At 35.3% G+C, this 17,090-nt stretch overlaps 1 protein-coding gene across 2 annotated transcripts; it reads right to left on the bottom strand.

Annotated features, from left to right (window-relative positions):
• Positions 1-2,362: 2,362 nt before the first annotated feature.
• On the bottom strand, positions 2,363-16,509 carry LOC123869116 (serine/threonine-protein phosphatase 1 regulatory subunit 10). Of its 2 annotated transcripts, none has more exons than XM_045912250.1 (5): positions 16,035-16,509; positions 14,863-14,960; positions 13,858-14,132; positions 11,745-12,890; positions 2,363-4,074 (listed from the first exon to the last, which is right to left on the bottom strand). In XM_045912250.1, exons 1-5 carry the CDS (start codon positions 16,035-16,037, stop codon positions 2,558-2,560), a joined length of 3,039 nt encoding a protein of 1,012 aa, XP_045768206.1. In that variant the 5' UTR covers positions 16,038-16,509; the 3' UTR covers positions 2,363-2,557. The 2 variants fall into 2 exon arrangements, with proteins under 2 accessions (XP_045768206.1, XP_045768936.1); XM_045912980.1 differs by lacking the exon at positions 16,035-16,509 and adding an exon at positions 15,261-15,426.
• Positions 16,510-17,090: the final 581 nt, after the last annotated feature.

The following is a 17,090-nucleotide window of genomic DNA, read 5'->3' as shown; positions in this document are numbered from 1 at the left end:
AAAACGACCAGAGTCGATTACGGATCGATCACGATTATTTGCATCATCGATTAGTACAATGATCGAATTAGGGCATCACTAAAGTAATTACTCTATGGAATTAATAGAATTATCCTGGGACTTCGTCTGTGTTGGCGTTTGATGGCGCGCGAGCGATGCCTTTTTGGCGTGTTTTTTGTTAGAAGTGGCCGGTTTTTGTGTTCTGCTGGTGTTTATTGGTGGTGGAACTGACTGGGAAGCGCTCTAAAGGGGCACCGCGCCCATGTTGGTGGCCGCCGTCACAGATGAAGTCCATACTTAAACATATAGTTTCCTCTTGTAAATATCTCCAAACTTGACATTGGCTAATCAATGTAAAGCCAGATGAGAGAAAAAAAAACAAAAAATTATCCAAGTCAAAGTCCATAATCGTACTGTATATAATATGCTGTGATAATATGGCTAGAAGCCAGAGCCGTATAATGCGACAAGGATCTTTTGGCGCGTGGCCAAAATCGGAACTAACGCCGCCATCTTGTGAAGTGTCCCGCTCAAAGACCTTACACTTGTCCCGCTTTCCCCTTGTATGTGGTGTTTGCTCATGTGTTGCTAAGTAAAAAAATCTGAATTTTACTAATTTTTTTTTTAATTAGTTGCCATTCCTGATTCCATATACATAAATTCACGATATATCCTAATGATAAATACAGCATAAATGTTTCTGCATTTTATAATTAAAAGCACTACGTAAATAGAGTATTTGAGTAGGTAAACATGTTATTTGGGAGCCCATGGCCTATCAAGGCTTTATTTAGTTCCGATTTTTGCCCACGCGCCAAAAGAGCCTTGTCGGACTGTGTACACACAATTACTAACCCATTGATAAAAATGACATATAATATAATAGCATCGATGTATAATAATAGTAATATATATTATATAAGTCAATGCAACAACTACCTGATGCCCGCAACTTTAAAATCCTATAATTGATTTTACTGGATAAAAATTAGCCTGTCACTTTCCAGGTCTTAACTACTTACCTCTTAAACCAACAAACATACAGGTGTAGTTACCTACTTTACATTTATTGTAATGATGCAAAGGTATAGGTATGCTTGTTAATAATATTGTACTTATATGATTATTTTTACTGTTGAACCGTACTTGGGGTAGAAAGTCGGAAGAACAATCAAAAGTGAATACTGACTATGCACCCCGTCTGCGGGGGTTCTTAGGTAGGTACTACTACTGAACTTCCGTTTCGGAATATCGCCCGGAGATAAACGGGATAACCCGAAAAAGTCAATATTGACACCTGCAAAGAAAAAAATCGTACCTACCTATCTCATTGGTTTAATTAATTTTTCACTAGATCCACCCTTAAAAATTTTTGTCGATAAAGGAAAATCTACATTTGCTTATAGTTCATTACTGTATTTTATTATATTTTGTGTTACAATTATTTTCCATAATGTACCTAACAATATGGTAAACATAAAATCTGAGCTACAACTGGCTAAAATTGAAATGCGAATGAATTAAATACAGCGGTGTCTGCAAAAAAACCCGGTCAAGTGCGAGTTGGACTCGCGCACCGAGGGTTCCGTACTTGGGTATTTTTTTGGGCATTTTGCACGATAAATCAAAAACTATTATACATAAAAATAAATAAAAATCGGTTTTAGAATATACAGGTAAAACCCTTTCATATGATATCGCACTTGGTATAGTTACCTTACTTTGAAAATCGAAACACATTTTAATTTTTTTTTAATTATGGAAACACAAATTCACGGTTTTCAAATATTTCTTTACTTGTTCTGTAAGACCTACCTAACTACCTGCCTTTCATGATTCTAGGTCAACGGGAAGTACCCTATAGGTTTTCTTGACAGACACGGCGCGATGGACGGACGGATGGAGAGAGAGACAACAAAGTGATCCTATTTAAGGGTTCCGTTTTCCTTTTGAGGTACGGAACCCTAAAAAGTGCATTTTTGTTTAAGGGGCATGAGACGGGCCTGCCCGCGAAATTCAAATTTAATTTGGTTTTTCGCATTTTATAAACTAATACGACAACGTAGGCTTATAGCATTTTAATTTTGACAATGGCAGTATCATATCCTCACAAGTTTATATAAAAATCTTTACTTGAAAGGGTCAAGTTTAAGAAATTAATTCTAGTATCGACTAATTTGTGACAATAGTCGATACTAGAATTAATTTCTTAAACTGGACCCTTCACCAATAAGCCTACGTTGTCATATTAGTTTACAAATTGCGAAAAACGAAATTAAAGAATATCGCGGGCAGGCCCGTCGCTTCCACCTTAAAAAAGAAACTTCGGTTAGAAGATACCTAATCGAAAAAAAGAAACAAGTCATGAAAAACTTCAATTTATTTGAACTATTTTTAAGTTTATTAACAATCTTTACAGTATATACAAATTATTAACTATTTACACTAAGCAGTCTTTTGGAACAAGGTATTATATTATCTCATATATTATTATAACACCCAGTTTAATATAATAGTCTCTTTGTATTTACATTTATATAGATATCATTCTTGAACTTTAATATGGACAGTTGACACCAGGATGTAAAAAAGTGCAATTGTCACCTTGCCGGCACGAGCCCTTCCTTTGAAAGTATATACAAACTGTTTTACGACCGCCTCCACCGCGCCCTCCCCGGCCTCTCGGCGGTCCCTCCCAACTACCAGATTGCTTGCCTCTCCAACTGCCAGCGCCACGACCCCGCATAGCACCTCTGAAGTTTCCAGGACCAGCGAATCCATCTGGGCCAGGCCCGGGAGGCCCAACCATATTGAAGTCAACGGGAGGAAACATGTTTTGTGGCATGTTAAATCCATCTGGTGGAACAGGGAACATATTGGGTCCCACAAACATTTCCGGACCCATCATCATATTTTCTGGCGGTACCATCATTCCGGGGGGCATATTTCCTGGAGGAATAGGGCCCGATACCATTTGGCCTGGCACCATGGGGCCAGGACCCATAGGGCCTGGTGCCATACCTGGTGCTGTCATGGGACCTGGCATACCATTAGGCATTATAGTAGGAACTCCATTCGGCCAATCTCCAGGCATCATCGGTTGTCCTGGTGGAAAACCTGGCACGCCAGCAAATTGCGCAGGAGGGAAGTTATTCGGGAATTGCGACATGCTTGTGGGGAACATCGCCGGCACGTTCATACTGCTGCTGTTTGCGGGAGGTGCATTACCTTTTGGTTCTGGCCATGGCATATTTCTAAAATCACTTATATTGTCTTGATTTCCAGTGGCATCCTCTAGGGGTATAACTATGGGTTCAGAATATGTATGAGTCTCAGGGTCTGGTTCATGGGGTGAGTCTGGTATCATGGCTTTAGGGAAGTAAAGAGGCTGCAGTGTGCCCTTTTGTCGAATGGCTTGTATATCTTTTTCTTTGCTGTTTTTACCATATTCTATGTGGACTTGGCCTTCAGTATCGACTGGTATTAACGGCCTCCAAGTAGTCCGTTCTTCCATTACGTCATCATTAATGAGATTCCTAGCTTTTTGGAAAGCTTCTCTTTCGTGAATTCTTTCTAGATGCTTCATGTCAGTAAACGTCTTTGTTACGTTAACTCTTTCAGTTTCATCAAGTTCAAAGTATTGAATTTCTTCCAGTTCTGTATCTGGTTTCCATCTAATGCTTTTCTTGGGACCTTTCCGTTTGTGGTAACAAAGCACTCCCTTTAGGCCGTTAACCGTTAATGTGTGCGGCTCCGAGGTGTCCATATTTTCTTCGACCTTCTTGTCCTCAGAAACATCTGGCTCTGCATTTTCTTTAGTGTCTGTAGATTTCTTATCCTTATTATCAGGACTCTTATCTTTATTATCTTCTTCATCAAGAGTGTCTTGATAAAATCTTGGAGGTACTGATTTACTTTCACTGTTTGGACTTGTAGGAGTGTGCGGTGGAGAACCTTCGTTAGGCGCATCTTTGGATCCACTTATACGTCGTTTTCTTTTCTTGGGTTCTTTTTTATTTGTGGCCGATTTATTTAGTGCATCCATGAACATATCACTCTCTTGCAGAACCATAGCTGTAACAAAGAAAAACAACAGTCAGATAAGGTCATAAACTCTATACTACAAAATATAGTTTACATAATATGATTGTAAGGTAAGGTCTAAAATGCATTTATGACGGTTTCATTTTGTGTACATCTTAATGTAAGGATGAATAAAAATAAACTTTTTTGAAAAGGGCTTAGATAAAAAAAATGAGCATGCTGTATGCGTAGGTAGGTCCTACCTACGCGACAGGTCGAGATGACAATCGGGGTACGAGGCGGGAGGACGCCCTGCACGTCACCCGCGTTATCCCGCACCGGGTTAGCGCGGGGTATCCCCACCCCGATTGCCATCTCGATCTGTCGTGTACTATAGGTATAAATTGGCGGGAATCGATGTCAGACTTGCTTGAGTACGCAAATTCTTAATTTTTGAATATCTCCAAAACTGACCATAATTTTCCTATATATTCGTTTTAAAGTAGGTTAAAGGTTATAGTAGTTAACGTAGGATATTAAATAAAAATTATTGAAAGACAGGATGTACCTAAATGAGATCCTGACTTCATGAAGACTTCTTTGTAGACGAAAGATTTACAGGTGTTAGTTTATAATTTAAAATTTCCTATAAATATAGATATCCAATTACATAGTAAATTACATATTTAGCAATCTTATTATTTTAAAGTTAGTGTTTGTCGATGTCTGGAACTGAACCAATTTGATAAAACCACGATCATGAATAGTTGTGGTTTACATCGAAACTAATAAACTTAGACGGCGAGTGACGTGAAGAGTAATATAATTATTACCAATCTTTTTAGGATTCCGTACCTCAAAAGGAAAAACGGTACCCTTATAGGATCACTTTGTTGTTTGTCTGTCTGTCTGTCCGTCTGTCAGGAAAACCTATAGGGTACTTCCCGCTGACCTAGAATCATGAAATTTGGCAGTAGATAGGTATCATTACTATGACAAGTAAAGGAAAAAATCCGAAAACTGTGAATTTGTGGTTACATCACAAAAAAAATGTGTTCATGAAAAAATAATTAGTATTTTCAATTTTCAAAGTAAGATAAGCGGGATATCATATGAAAAATTACCTGTACATTCTAAAACAGATTTTTATTTATTTTTATGCATATTAGTTTTTGATTCATCATAAAATATCGAAAAAAAAACCAGAGTACGGAACCCTCGGTGCGCGAGTCTACTTGGGCGGTTTTTATTCTACTTTAATCAGTTACATAAGTAGGTACATTCGACAATCTACAACTTGTGTAGATTGTTGAATATCTACAACTTGTGTAGATTGTTGAATGCACTTGTATTTCATAAACTTTTGTGGAGAAAGTAAATCTGATAGGTTCCTAGATAAGTGCCTAGTTAAATAACTCAAAATTTTAAAAACCTCTATAAGAAAACCAGAAAAGAGCTGATAACTTTCGAACGGCTGAACCGATTTTCTACGATTATAGCTAAAGAACACTCTCGAGCAAGCCATCTTTCAAACAAAAAAAAAAAAAACTAAATTAAAATCGGTTCATTAGTTTGGGAGCTACGATGCCACAGACAGATACACAGATACACAGGTCAAACTTATAACACCCCTCTTTTTGGGTCAGGGGTTAAAAATATATCTGCGTACTCATTAATAGTAATGAAATAAAAATTAATGAAACCAATTTAATTAGTTGCGCATTGAATAAAATACGTAGTAGGTATTACAAACTAACGCATAACAATGTAACTCCTTAAATATAATATTGAAATTCACATCAAACACTGCAGACGATCGATTTGTTAAGGTTTGTAAATACCCCTAGGTATGTGTACAGGTAGATATTACAAATGGACAATTAAACCTAATATTTAGAACCGTAAAACATCTTATATATTTCCGATTCCGAAATAGGCATCGCCGAATTTACATTCATTGACAATTCAGTCGACAACTTTTATTAAAATTGGTTCAGCAAAATGATAAAACAGGATATCTGGTTTTAATTCTATTAGAATCTGATCGTGTGTATGTGTGCCTGTATGCTTTTTTTACCTTTTTAGGGCTCAATCACTAAACCGATATTGATGAGATTCATCACAGAGATAGCTTGCATTGCGTTGCACTTTATACTGGAAAAATATTTCAGACTGCACGTGGATGTACCTAATCGCAAGCTCACAGCTCGTATAATATTATATACGGTATAAACCTACTTAGACAAACAATTTTTAAATTGTTTCAGGTCTAAAAGCGTTGCGTTTTTGGTTGATCACTTTAATAAACATAGGCATGGAAGTAAACTTGGTAAAATTAGCATATTTTAGTAACGAAAATTCTAGATTTTAACAGGGCTCTCTCCGTCACTTACTCCATACAATCGTAGTTCCAATTTCATTTGAATATTAAGCAACCAAAGTCCATAAAATTTTGCAGACATATTCTAGAAACTAATATCTGTGCCTGTGGTGTTTTAGATTTTTCTAAAAATATGTAGTTTTAAGATTACAGGGGCTGAAAGATTTGTATGTGATTTTTTAAGACCGCGTAACTTTGAAACCGAATATTTTAACAGAAGTCTGAAAAACCACAGACATAGATATTAGTTTCTAGAATATGTCTGCAAAATTTCATGGACTTTGGTTGCTTTATATTCAAATGAAATTGGAACTACGTTTGTATGAAGCGAGTGACGGAGAGACCACTCTTAAATACGAAATATTAGAGCTAGCGCGCACCACGGTAAATCGTACGTTTTTTCCCCGCAATCTGTGAACTATAGAACTTTTCATTCAATGGATTTTAAAACGCACCGCAACTCGCCGCACCGCAGTGCGCTCTCTCTTACGCATTTTTTCTTATGGCCGCGAACTTTGTAAGTACCTACTGTAGAAACTGTCCGCTAGTGGCGCTGTTTTCGGTTTACAAAAACCATTGTTAGGGCCCTTATTCGGGTTCTGTAATAAAAACAAGGAAACTTCTTAGTTTTATCCAGTCCATCTGTTCGTCCGTATGTCAATGTCATTTTATTCAGAAACTTAGAAAGTTCAAAGGTTATTAGAACTACCATAAAGAAGAATTTATATTCCAATTTTGAAAATAATAATTCAATGTACCTTTTGAACATCAAGCAAGAAAGTTCGGGTTTTTCTTTCACGGTTTATTGCAATGTCTAGCTCGGAAACGAAATATTTCATACACCCAAAATATAATGTTCATGTATGGAACCCTAAGACTTGTTTTTAGGATTCCGTATCTCAAAAGGAAAAACGGAACCCTTATAGGATTCCGTTCACTTTGTTGCCTGTCCGTCCGTTGTCTGTCAAGAAAACCTATATAGTACTTCCCGTTGACCTAGAATCATGGGTAAGTACGTAGGTCTCATAGCACAATTAAAGGAATAAATCTGAAAACCACGAATTTGTGGTTAAAGATCATTTAAAAAATATTACAATGTGTTTCAATTTTTAAAGTAAGATAACTGTACCAAGTGGGGTATCATATGAAAGGGCTTTGTTCTAATTGTAATCTGTAAATTCTAAAACTGAATTTTATGCATATCTGTTTTTGATTTATTGTGCAAAATGTCGAAAAAAAATACCCGTGTACGGAACCCTCGGTGCGCGAGTCTGACTCGCACTTGACCGGTTTTTTTTTTTAATAAAAGGTATGTGGCGGAACTAATGAAGCCGCTGGAAGTTTTAGTTTGCCACCTAACTTTCGGCTTTTATCAAGCACCCTGTCAAAATGTTCCGTCGGATCTCGGGCTACAAATACGTATTCTCTAAATAGAAATAAACAAACAAAACATGATGAAAATGGACTAGTTTACTATTGTGGAAAAACTAATCGGATTTAAAATATATTTCATTGAATTTACTTTAAGTTATTATCTACAATCTACTAATTATTATTATTATCACTACCCATATTATAAATGCGAAAGTGTGCACGTCGCAACGGAGCGACGTGATTTTTTGCATGAATAATAGGTAGGTGGGATAAGAACTAGTCTGAGAATGACATAGGTACCTAGGCTACTTTATATCCCAGAAAATGGATAATAATAGGTAGGTAGGACCTAGCCTGAGAATGACATAGGTAGGCTACTTTATATCGGAAAATCAAAGTTTTCACGGGATTTTTAAAAACCTAAAATTCACGCGATCGAAATCGCGGGCATCAGCTAGTAAAAATATATTTGGAGAAAAAATGTAGGTGATTCTATTTACTAAACTAGGTATGGCATTGTTTTCTGCTGTCCGTTGAAGAGTTCCCTTCTTCAGGCATCTTCGAATATCTGACAGTATCTATCAGATTTCAACATAATACCTGATAGTATACATCTAGTCGTACAAATGAGAAAAAAATCGATTACGAATTGAAGCAATTACGGAGTAGAGTAGGTTCACGTGGAATTTAGAACCTTTTTGAAATCGTTTAAATGCAAAAACAGAGAAAAGCTTTACAGCTGGAAATAAAGGTACATACTTGTGTATGATGGGTGGTTTCGATTCAAAATAGCATAGGTACTGACAGTATGAAAGCTATTGTAGTTAAGTCTCTTTAGGATAGGTAATTATTTTGCCTTTGTAAAAATTCCTAATGAGATAGGTAGGTAACACTATGGAATCAAGGGTCTCTCTGGGGTAAATATTATAATACACACACTACCAAAGAATCATCAAAATTGGTTCAGTAATCTTTGTACTTGATGCGTACCTACCTACCGTGCCCGATTTTTTAGCCTGCATACTGAATTGTTCAATTATATAATTGCGTCTTCTAGAGAACATATTTAGCTGAAGAAGGCCTCGACTAGATCAGCCATTGGAAAAATGAAATAAATCAATGATTCATGTTTTGTACTTCTTGCAAATTACACAATGCGGACTAAAATATCATAACATGGTTTGTACCTACATCTAAAACTTGTTGAATTTGTAGACTGCATCACAGACAGGTGTTGGGGCTACAAAGCCACACACATCTGTTGCCCGCACAGTTATTGTAGGTACATATTCTACGAACCCCAAAATATAACAGAGATCAGATTTCCCTAGACTTTTTATGTTTTGTACCCATTCACACTCGCGCCATGAATATTAATCTAAAATCGGCTGAGCCGTTGAGTAGTTATGAGCAGACATACATACGTCAAACACACAACCCTCCTTTTCAGCTTTGCTGCAGTCGGGTAAATAAGATGGAGGATTTCTTTACAGTTTTTTAAAAAACATTTTGGTAGGGAACCCTAATAAATAAAAAAAAGACTAATCGATTATCATGACGAGCTGGCGTTGATTTGTGGTTGGTAAAATAAACTGTGCCTGCTGGTTATTTCAAAATCTATTTCAGGCTTTAGCTTCAGGTCTGTGCGCCTGGAAACTTTCAAGATTCATGCCATGTCTTGCCAAGTTACGTGCTTCTCAGGTCACGTTTTTTTTTTCAATCAATCTCGTAATAATAGGGTCCATAAAGGTTTCTTTCGATTTTGACCAAATCAAACTAGCTTGTTTGCTTACTCTCAGGGCTTTTAAAATAACAAATTTTTTATGATACTGACAGTTTTTTCGAAGCTGGTGTAGGCACAATAGCAATTCCATAAAATGGAAGAGAAACATAATAATAAATGAATAACTGAACTTGTCCTCTAATTTTTTGATTCAATGTCTTTTCTCAAGCATGGAACCCCACTTGTACAATTGACAAATAGGTTTAATTCCTGAGCCGGTAGGAAGGTATACCTTTGTATAATGGCTAATGTGTTTATTCATTAAATGTCAATGTTTATCGATGTTATATTATTATAGTTTCTCAATATAAACAAATTTTCATGTGACTTGACCTGCCCCTGCGATTGTCCAACATTCCTCCATTCCCATGAATAAAATATAAGCGTGAGCTAGTTACTCTACCAACCATAAATCTAAGTGGAATTTGAAGACTGAATAGCCTGCCTCAAACCACTTGCTATTGAGGATTGTACTTAGGCATGCATGATTATAGGCATGCATTTTTTATATTAGGTACTTATTTGAAAAATGGGAATAGGGCCTACGTTTATTAAATAATCGGTAACAATTCCTCTTTTATATTATTCCATTATTCGTTAATTTGATCAACGATATTATATTGTAGTTTGTTGCAGTGAACTTTTAACTACATTCACGTGCTAGGCATTGGTGATCAGGCTATTATGATCGTCCATGCTCATATCCATGTCAAAAAAAAAATGGGTACTATCCTGATCTTCTATGTACAAAAGAAACCTTTATTGAACCTTTTTTTCAGGTTCATAGACTGAATTATGTAATATTTAAAGAATCTTTTAAAACTTCCTTAAATACATTTGGCATGATGCATTTGTTACTCAAACGATTATTTTGTTCATATTACTTTCAAACTAAGAATAGGAACGACTTTGCGCCATATAGTGCGCGCGTAACAAGTAGTCCAATCCGAAGTTGCAACATGGCGGCTTGCGCTGTCATAGACTAAGGACTAAATGCAAGGCTGACATCTATTTTAGTACAGTGCAGTCATATGCCATCAAGTTCAGATTGATCTACTTGTTTTGTGCGCATTATAGCTGGATGGATGTATTATATTATTATTTAAATTCAATAAGTTGATTAATGGGAAAAACGTTATGTTGATAAGCAAATTATTTTCAAGTGATAGTTGACAGAGGTCATTATCTTTCCTATTCTTACTTTCAACACAAATTAATATGTATTTGTATATATCGCAGATTTATTTTAAGGAAGTTTTTAGGATATGCATTATCAGATAGCTACCTATCCTATCAGGGAAAATTATATAATTTCGCGATTCGTTCCAGTCTTTATTTATATCACCCTAGCTATATGCTATTTAAAAGAATCAATATTAAAATTACTGAAACTTCAGTATACTGATATATTTTGCCACTGGCAACATACATCTGTAAAAACAAAAACCCTACGTCGCCATTGGTCCTAGCCATTTAGTTAGTTTTCACTAAACAAAATTTTAGCATTTACGTTTATGCAACGAGTTAATTAGATTTCCAGCCAATTACATATGTATAATAATCATGATACAGTAATTTTAATTATTATCTCCACAATAATGTACTTCGCAAAAGACAGACCCTAAACTTTTTGTTGTCTTATATCTTTCATAATATCATTCTAGTAGGAACGATTTTATTAAATTGTAGAACCTATTTTGAAGGACACATTAACATTCTTTTATTTTTTACTGTATACACAGCAATTACTCTGCCACTATAGTCAACAAAGTTTCCTTTAAAGTCAGTAAGATTACTTCATTTCTCCATAGGCACTGCCGGATGCGACAGATGCGGCGTCGTCCCCCAATGGTCTGCAATGGATCTTCGTGTGTTTTACTGAACTGCTGGCCCGGCCACCTCATTAAGATGTCTTTGAACAGATTCAGGTAAATTTTCAACGAAAGATTTTTATAAAATTTTTAACCTTTATTTGAAACAAATTCTTTACAGGTAACTTCAAAACAAGTATTATGGAACCCGTCAAGTTATGCATTTTAGACTTACCACACACGAAATTGCTAACTATAAATTTCACTACACTTTTTATAACTAGTAACCGGAATTCTTGGTCACCAAGGTTTCCTGAAAAAATAAGAAATATTAGTAAAATATTTGAAAATTGATATTTAAAATGATACTTACGTTTAGGTTTAGGTGGAATTAATTTTATAGCCCCAGGCTTTTCACTAATTTCTACTGTCTTGGGCTTTTTCTCTGGTGGCGGTTCACTGTGAACAGGAGATGGCCTCTTAGGAATTGATACTGTCGGAGGCAATGCAGGAGGAGGTTTCTTGTTAAGTAATGCTGCCCTCGACGGTGGTGGTTTAATTTCTTCTGCCAGACCATGGTTCCTAAATTTAGAATGAAAGGTTTTGACAGTTTTAGGTTTTGGTTCATCAGGTTTCCGTACTTCAATAGATATTGAAGGTTTTTCTTTTTTGACATCACTCAATTTAGGTATTTTACCTAGTTTCTGTATTGAGGGACTAGAAATTTTCTCTTCCATTTTATCTATGGATAATTTCCTTTCTTTATCTCCATCTTTATCTTTAAACTTATCTTTATCAGATACCATCTTTTCGCTTTTCTCATCTTTAGACTTACTGCTACTACTACTATTACTAGAACTCTTTTTACTACTACTAGAGCTGCTGCTGCTGCTGCTTTTAGATTTGGAACTATGAGATGAATGGCGGTCCTTATCTCTTGATTTATCCTTACTACTATGTTTACTAGAGCTATCTTTACTGCTACTTTTATGTTTATCACTTGATGATTTGCTTGAATGCTTGGAGGAACTGGATGATGATCTTGAAGAGCTACTGCTCCTGTTTTTGTCATGTGACTTATCTTTACTCTTACTCCTATGTTTTTCTTTGTTTTTATCTTTTTCAGGTGTATCCTCTTGCACCTTATTATCATCATCTTCAACTTGCGATACAACCTGTTTACCATTTTTCATAGAAATCTTCAATACAGGCACAGTGTCAGTTTCACTTATGACTTCCTCTGTTTCCACAGGTTCAGTACTGACATCTCCTGAATTAATGGAGTCAATTTCAGATTTTTCATCTTTGATACCATTTTCAACAATGACAGAGTTGTCTAAATCTAGAGATTTCTTTTCCTCATTGTCTAAAGTATCTATACTGATAACCTCTGATTTCAATTCTGCTTGGGCCTCAGATATTATTTGTGGTATGTCAGATATTTGGAGTGTCACTACTTGTTCTCCTTTGACAGTTTTGAGCCATTGTTCAACTAGTTTTGAAGCCAGAGCTCTGATTACTAAAATAGAAATACTTATATTATATTTCAGTTGGATAAATAATAAATATTATATTTAAGTTGAACAAATCTTGTGGACTTATAACAGATTTTGATATAAAAAATGTTTAATTTTAGATTAATATTACTGTGTGTTTAATAATCCTTTGTCTTACAAGGTGATGCTCGCGATTTTGTCAGCGTGGCCTTAGGTTTTTAAAAACCCTGTAGGAACCGATTGATTTCCTGGGGTAAAAAGAAGCTTATGCCATGATCCAGGACATACTATATCCATGCAAATAATAACCTGCCTCGATTCTTTGCTCCATTGCAGCGTGATTGAAGGACAAATCAACAAACTTTCGCAATTATAATACTGGTAGTGGTATACCTATTGATATTAGATACCTGTTCGAATTTTCAATTAAAGCATTTTGACATTAGCTAATGTCAAATAGTAAAATAATTATGCCATGTTAAAATAATAGTGATGTGAAATTCCTAGTACAGTTGTATAGTTCCTATTTATACAATTTTATATAATACGTACATGTATGTTATATTATTATGACGCAGACAATTAGAAAGGACTCACCATATTTGATCTGTGTCACCTGTCACATCAAAAGTACAGTTAACCATTCTTTTGACATGAAAGTTGGCACAGAGCAAATATGGAGTCCTTTCTCAGAATGTACACATTACACATAATACCATTTACACAATACATACATTATATAAATAGTATTGTCATCTAGACTCATGACAAACAATTACTGTTCATCACACACATTCTCATCATAGGGTTCAGTCTCTTTTTGTCCCAACTCTAATTTTATTTTTCAGAAAAAACTGGCAGAACATGAAATGATGAAATGATGAAATGTCAATTTACTGTTTAATTAAAAATTCGAACTTAAACTTCCTATTACCAAGACACAAGATAAGACATTTAGTTTTAGACCAATACATACTAAGTACAACTTACCAAAATGATTTCCATCCTTTGACAGCTCCTTGACAAGCTTAGGACAGTTATTAGTTTTAAGTCGTTCTATATCAACAGGACATAATACTAATAACTCTAATAATTCTCGAACAAGTGGCCAGTTCTGAGCAACTATGCTCTCTGTTAGCCACATATGTACTAATCTCCAGCCACCAGATCCCATGAATAATCCTAACAAATCAGTTTCTGTACATTTAAGTATTTGTATGTATATACACTTAGATACTAGCTTCTTGGAATACTTTGTCATTAAGCTGAAAGCAAAAAGAAATTATTTGTAACAAGTGAATGTCAAACAACTAATCTGCAGTACTTTTGCTAAAAAGCAGCCAACCCCAAAACATAAGAGTTATCCTCAAAAACAGGAATTTACAATAACTGATGTTTCTAAAACGTATGCTTCACAGACCCAAGGTTATTAGTTAGTTTTGTCTTGTATAGCATATCTTTTTTTGAAATATCAGTTTTTAAAAATGTCATGGTTTCAACAATTTCTGAAAATCTACTTTTTTGAGTCAGCTACTTTTTAACCAAAGGATGGCAGTAATGAGGCAGTTGTGGAAACCAAGATATAATCCATACTAATATTATAAATGCAAAAGTGTGTCTGTCTGTCTGCTACCTTTCACTGCCCAACAGTGTAACCGATTCCGATGAAAATTGGTACAGGGTTAGCTTATATCCCAGGGACGGACATAAGCTACTTTTTATCCTGGAAAATCAAAGAGTTCCCCAAGGATTCCTAAAGACCCATCCACTTAACCAATTTGTATGAAATTACTGAAGTAGCTTGCGCCCCTACAATCGGAATAGGCAACTTTTTATCCTGGATAATCAAACAGTTACCACAGGATCTATAAAAATCTAAATCCATGCATACAAAGTCGCGGGCACCCTCTAGTAATAAATCAACTAATCACAAGTATATAAATTAATGTACTAAATAATTAATATAAGTTAAGAAGGAATTATTCACTATCTTACCCAGCTAGTCTATGCACTTCGTCCCTGCTTTTGATGCCACCATTTGGCGACATGAGCACACTAAGGCAGTTCAACAACTGGATTGGATCAATGCGTGGCTATAACAAAGAACAAATATAATGTAACACTTAAATGTCTAACACTGTTTCCAATGCCAATGGCAGCTATAATTTAGGGGCAAATATCCTAATTTAATTTAACCGGGAATTGAACCTGTGAATACATATTTCAGGAACCAGTATTTTCATTATTAAGTTTGAAAGGTCATCAATAAATTAATACAAGAGTATTGTAGCACTATGTCGATTGTCAAGGATAAAACCTAGACTAGTAGGAAAATAAATATATTAAAAATTTTAATAACTAATTAGCACATTTTAAAATAAGGGTATGCCTACTTATTATCGAGTAATGAGATTTAATCCTGGCTGAAAGCAAACACAAAAATACTGCAATCGCAAACGCTTGGTTATAATCAGCTCTAGGGACTGTCTACAGTACAATATGAAACACTAAAGAGAAAGGCGGTTTTCACGACACGTCACGCCCCGCCGGCCCCGCGGTTACGCATCATGGACAACTCAACTAATGAGTCCAAAGTCCAAGTCACAAAGCCACCTTGCATTCCTTTTTACAATCTACGGATGATGATGAATGTGTTCAATTAATTAGATATCCATCCTATCATGAATTAGATTATCCATCAGTGAAGACTGGAACCAGTAAAATTAAAGCATTGTACGGCGTACCTACGCGATGACGTAGGTAACCACTTATTGCTAGCGACCTCATTCGCAGTAGATTAGCATCGAAGCTACTTTTCAGTCTATTTTAGGCAATGACCTGTATCTACATGTAAATAATACTTAATACAGAAGTCGGAAGCATTAACTGCTACGGCATCATGTACTATTTTAGTTTCGTAAATATTTTTCATGCAGATTATGATTGTAATTTTTTCAAGTGTGAACTTCAGCTTAAGGTCAACTTCAGCGTAAGGGAAAATCTTTGTAAGGATTTGTGTTTTAGACATATCCTTACAAAAATTTTCTGGTCATTTGCCCTAGCTGAGGTTATTATGCATCCATGTACCTAACCTATGCATAGAAATCTAAGCTGAAACTTTCGTCATTGATTTCAAATAATACTATTAAATGCTATGAAAAACTTACCATGCTTTAGATATTGCGTGTTAAATTTCAACAAAGGTGCGGATGACGTGTTGCACAATCATGTGCCACGCCTAGCTTGTAGCATTACAAAATGGCGGCTCATACTTCCAAGACAATAAATCGTTAAAGAATCAGTTTTACACAAATCTTACACGTATAATATTTCAAGTTCATTTTTGGCAATTATACACTATTTCCTCTAAAAGATTTCGTCACTAAACTATGTAACATTAAATGTTATTGATTACGTAATCAATGCTTCTTTCTATTAGACTAGTTTATTTTTAATACCTATACACCCTATCCATTAGATTAAAAGTAATTATTTCTTGAAATAAAGTACTTTTGTAATAATATGCACTACAAAGGAATCAGATAAAGTTCAGAGGAGACCCTTTGTCCGTCCGAGAGCAGTCGCTGATCCAACGAGCACACGACAAGAAGACGAGCGAGCGAGAAGCTGAATGAAAATAAAAAGACAGAAATATAATATGTTGAATTCGATTAAAGTGGGAGGTGTGTCATGATCTGTATGTTGGTATTATTGAAAAAAAAATTGCCAGTTCACCGAGTTGAAATTACACAGAAAATGATCTTCAGGTTACATTTTGTAAAGCCAGACGAGAGAGAGAAAAAAAAGGTTAGATTTTCTAAACTAGTGACCACGCTTTATTATTGTATTGAGATTTGAAATAAATATTACACAATATATAATTTATTCTAACGGGCTGGAGCTCTGGGATTGGATTAAGACAAACTCTGATAATTCATGATTCATAGTGTAAACACAATAAAGTCATGCTAATTATTGCACAGTAGGCTTACCTACCTAGCATAATATTTTACTCCTACTTTTCGTAAATTGCTTCCTTACAGAAGAAAGGATTAATTATTTATTCCAATCGGACTGTAATAGAAATTGCGGGACAGTGTCACACTGATGGCGAGGTTCTTTATTTATTATTGAGTGTAGACACTCGGATTGTTTTAGGTATGCACACGATTTAATAAATATTCTTATTTATTACTCACCTAACGTTATTTTTATTTTTTTAA

The sequence above is a fragment of the Maniola jurtina genome, chromosome 1 (assembly GCF_905333055.1).
Source record: "Maniola jurtina chromosome 1, ilManJurt1.1, whole genome shotgun sequence".
NCBI lineage: Eukaryota > Metazoa > Arthropoda > Insecta > Lepidoptera > Nymphalidae > Maniola > Maniola jurtina.
The sequence above is the reverse complement of the archived record's forward strand: the minus strand, read 5'-3'. Positions and strand labels throughout refer to the sequence as shown.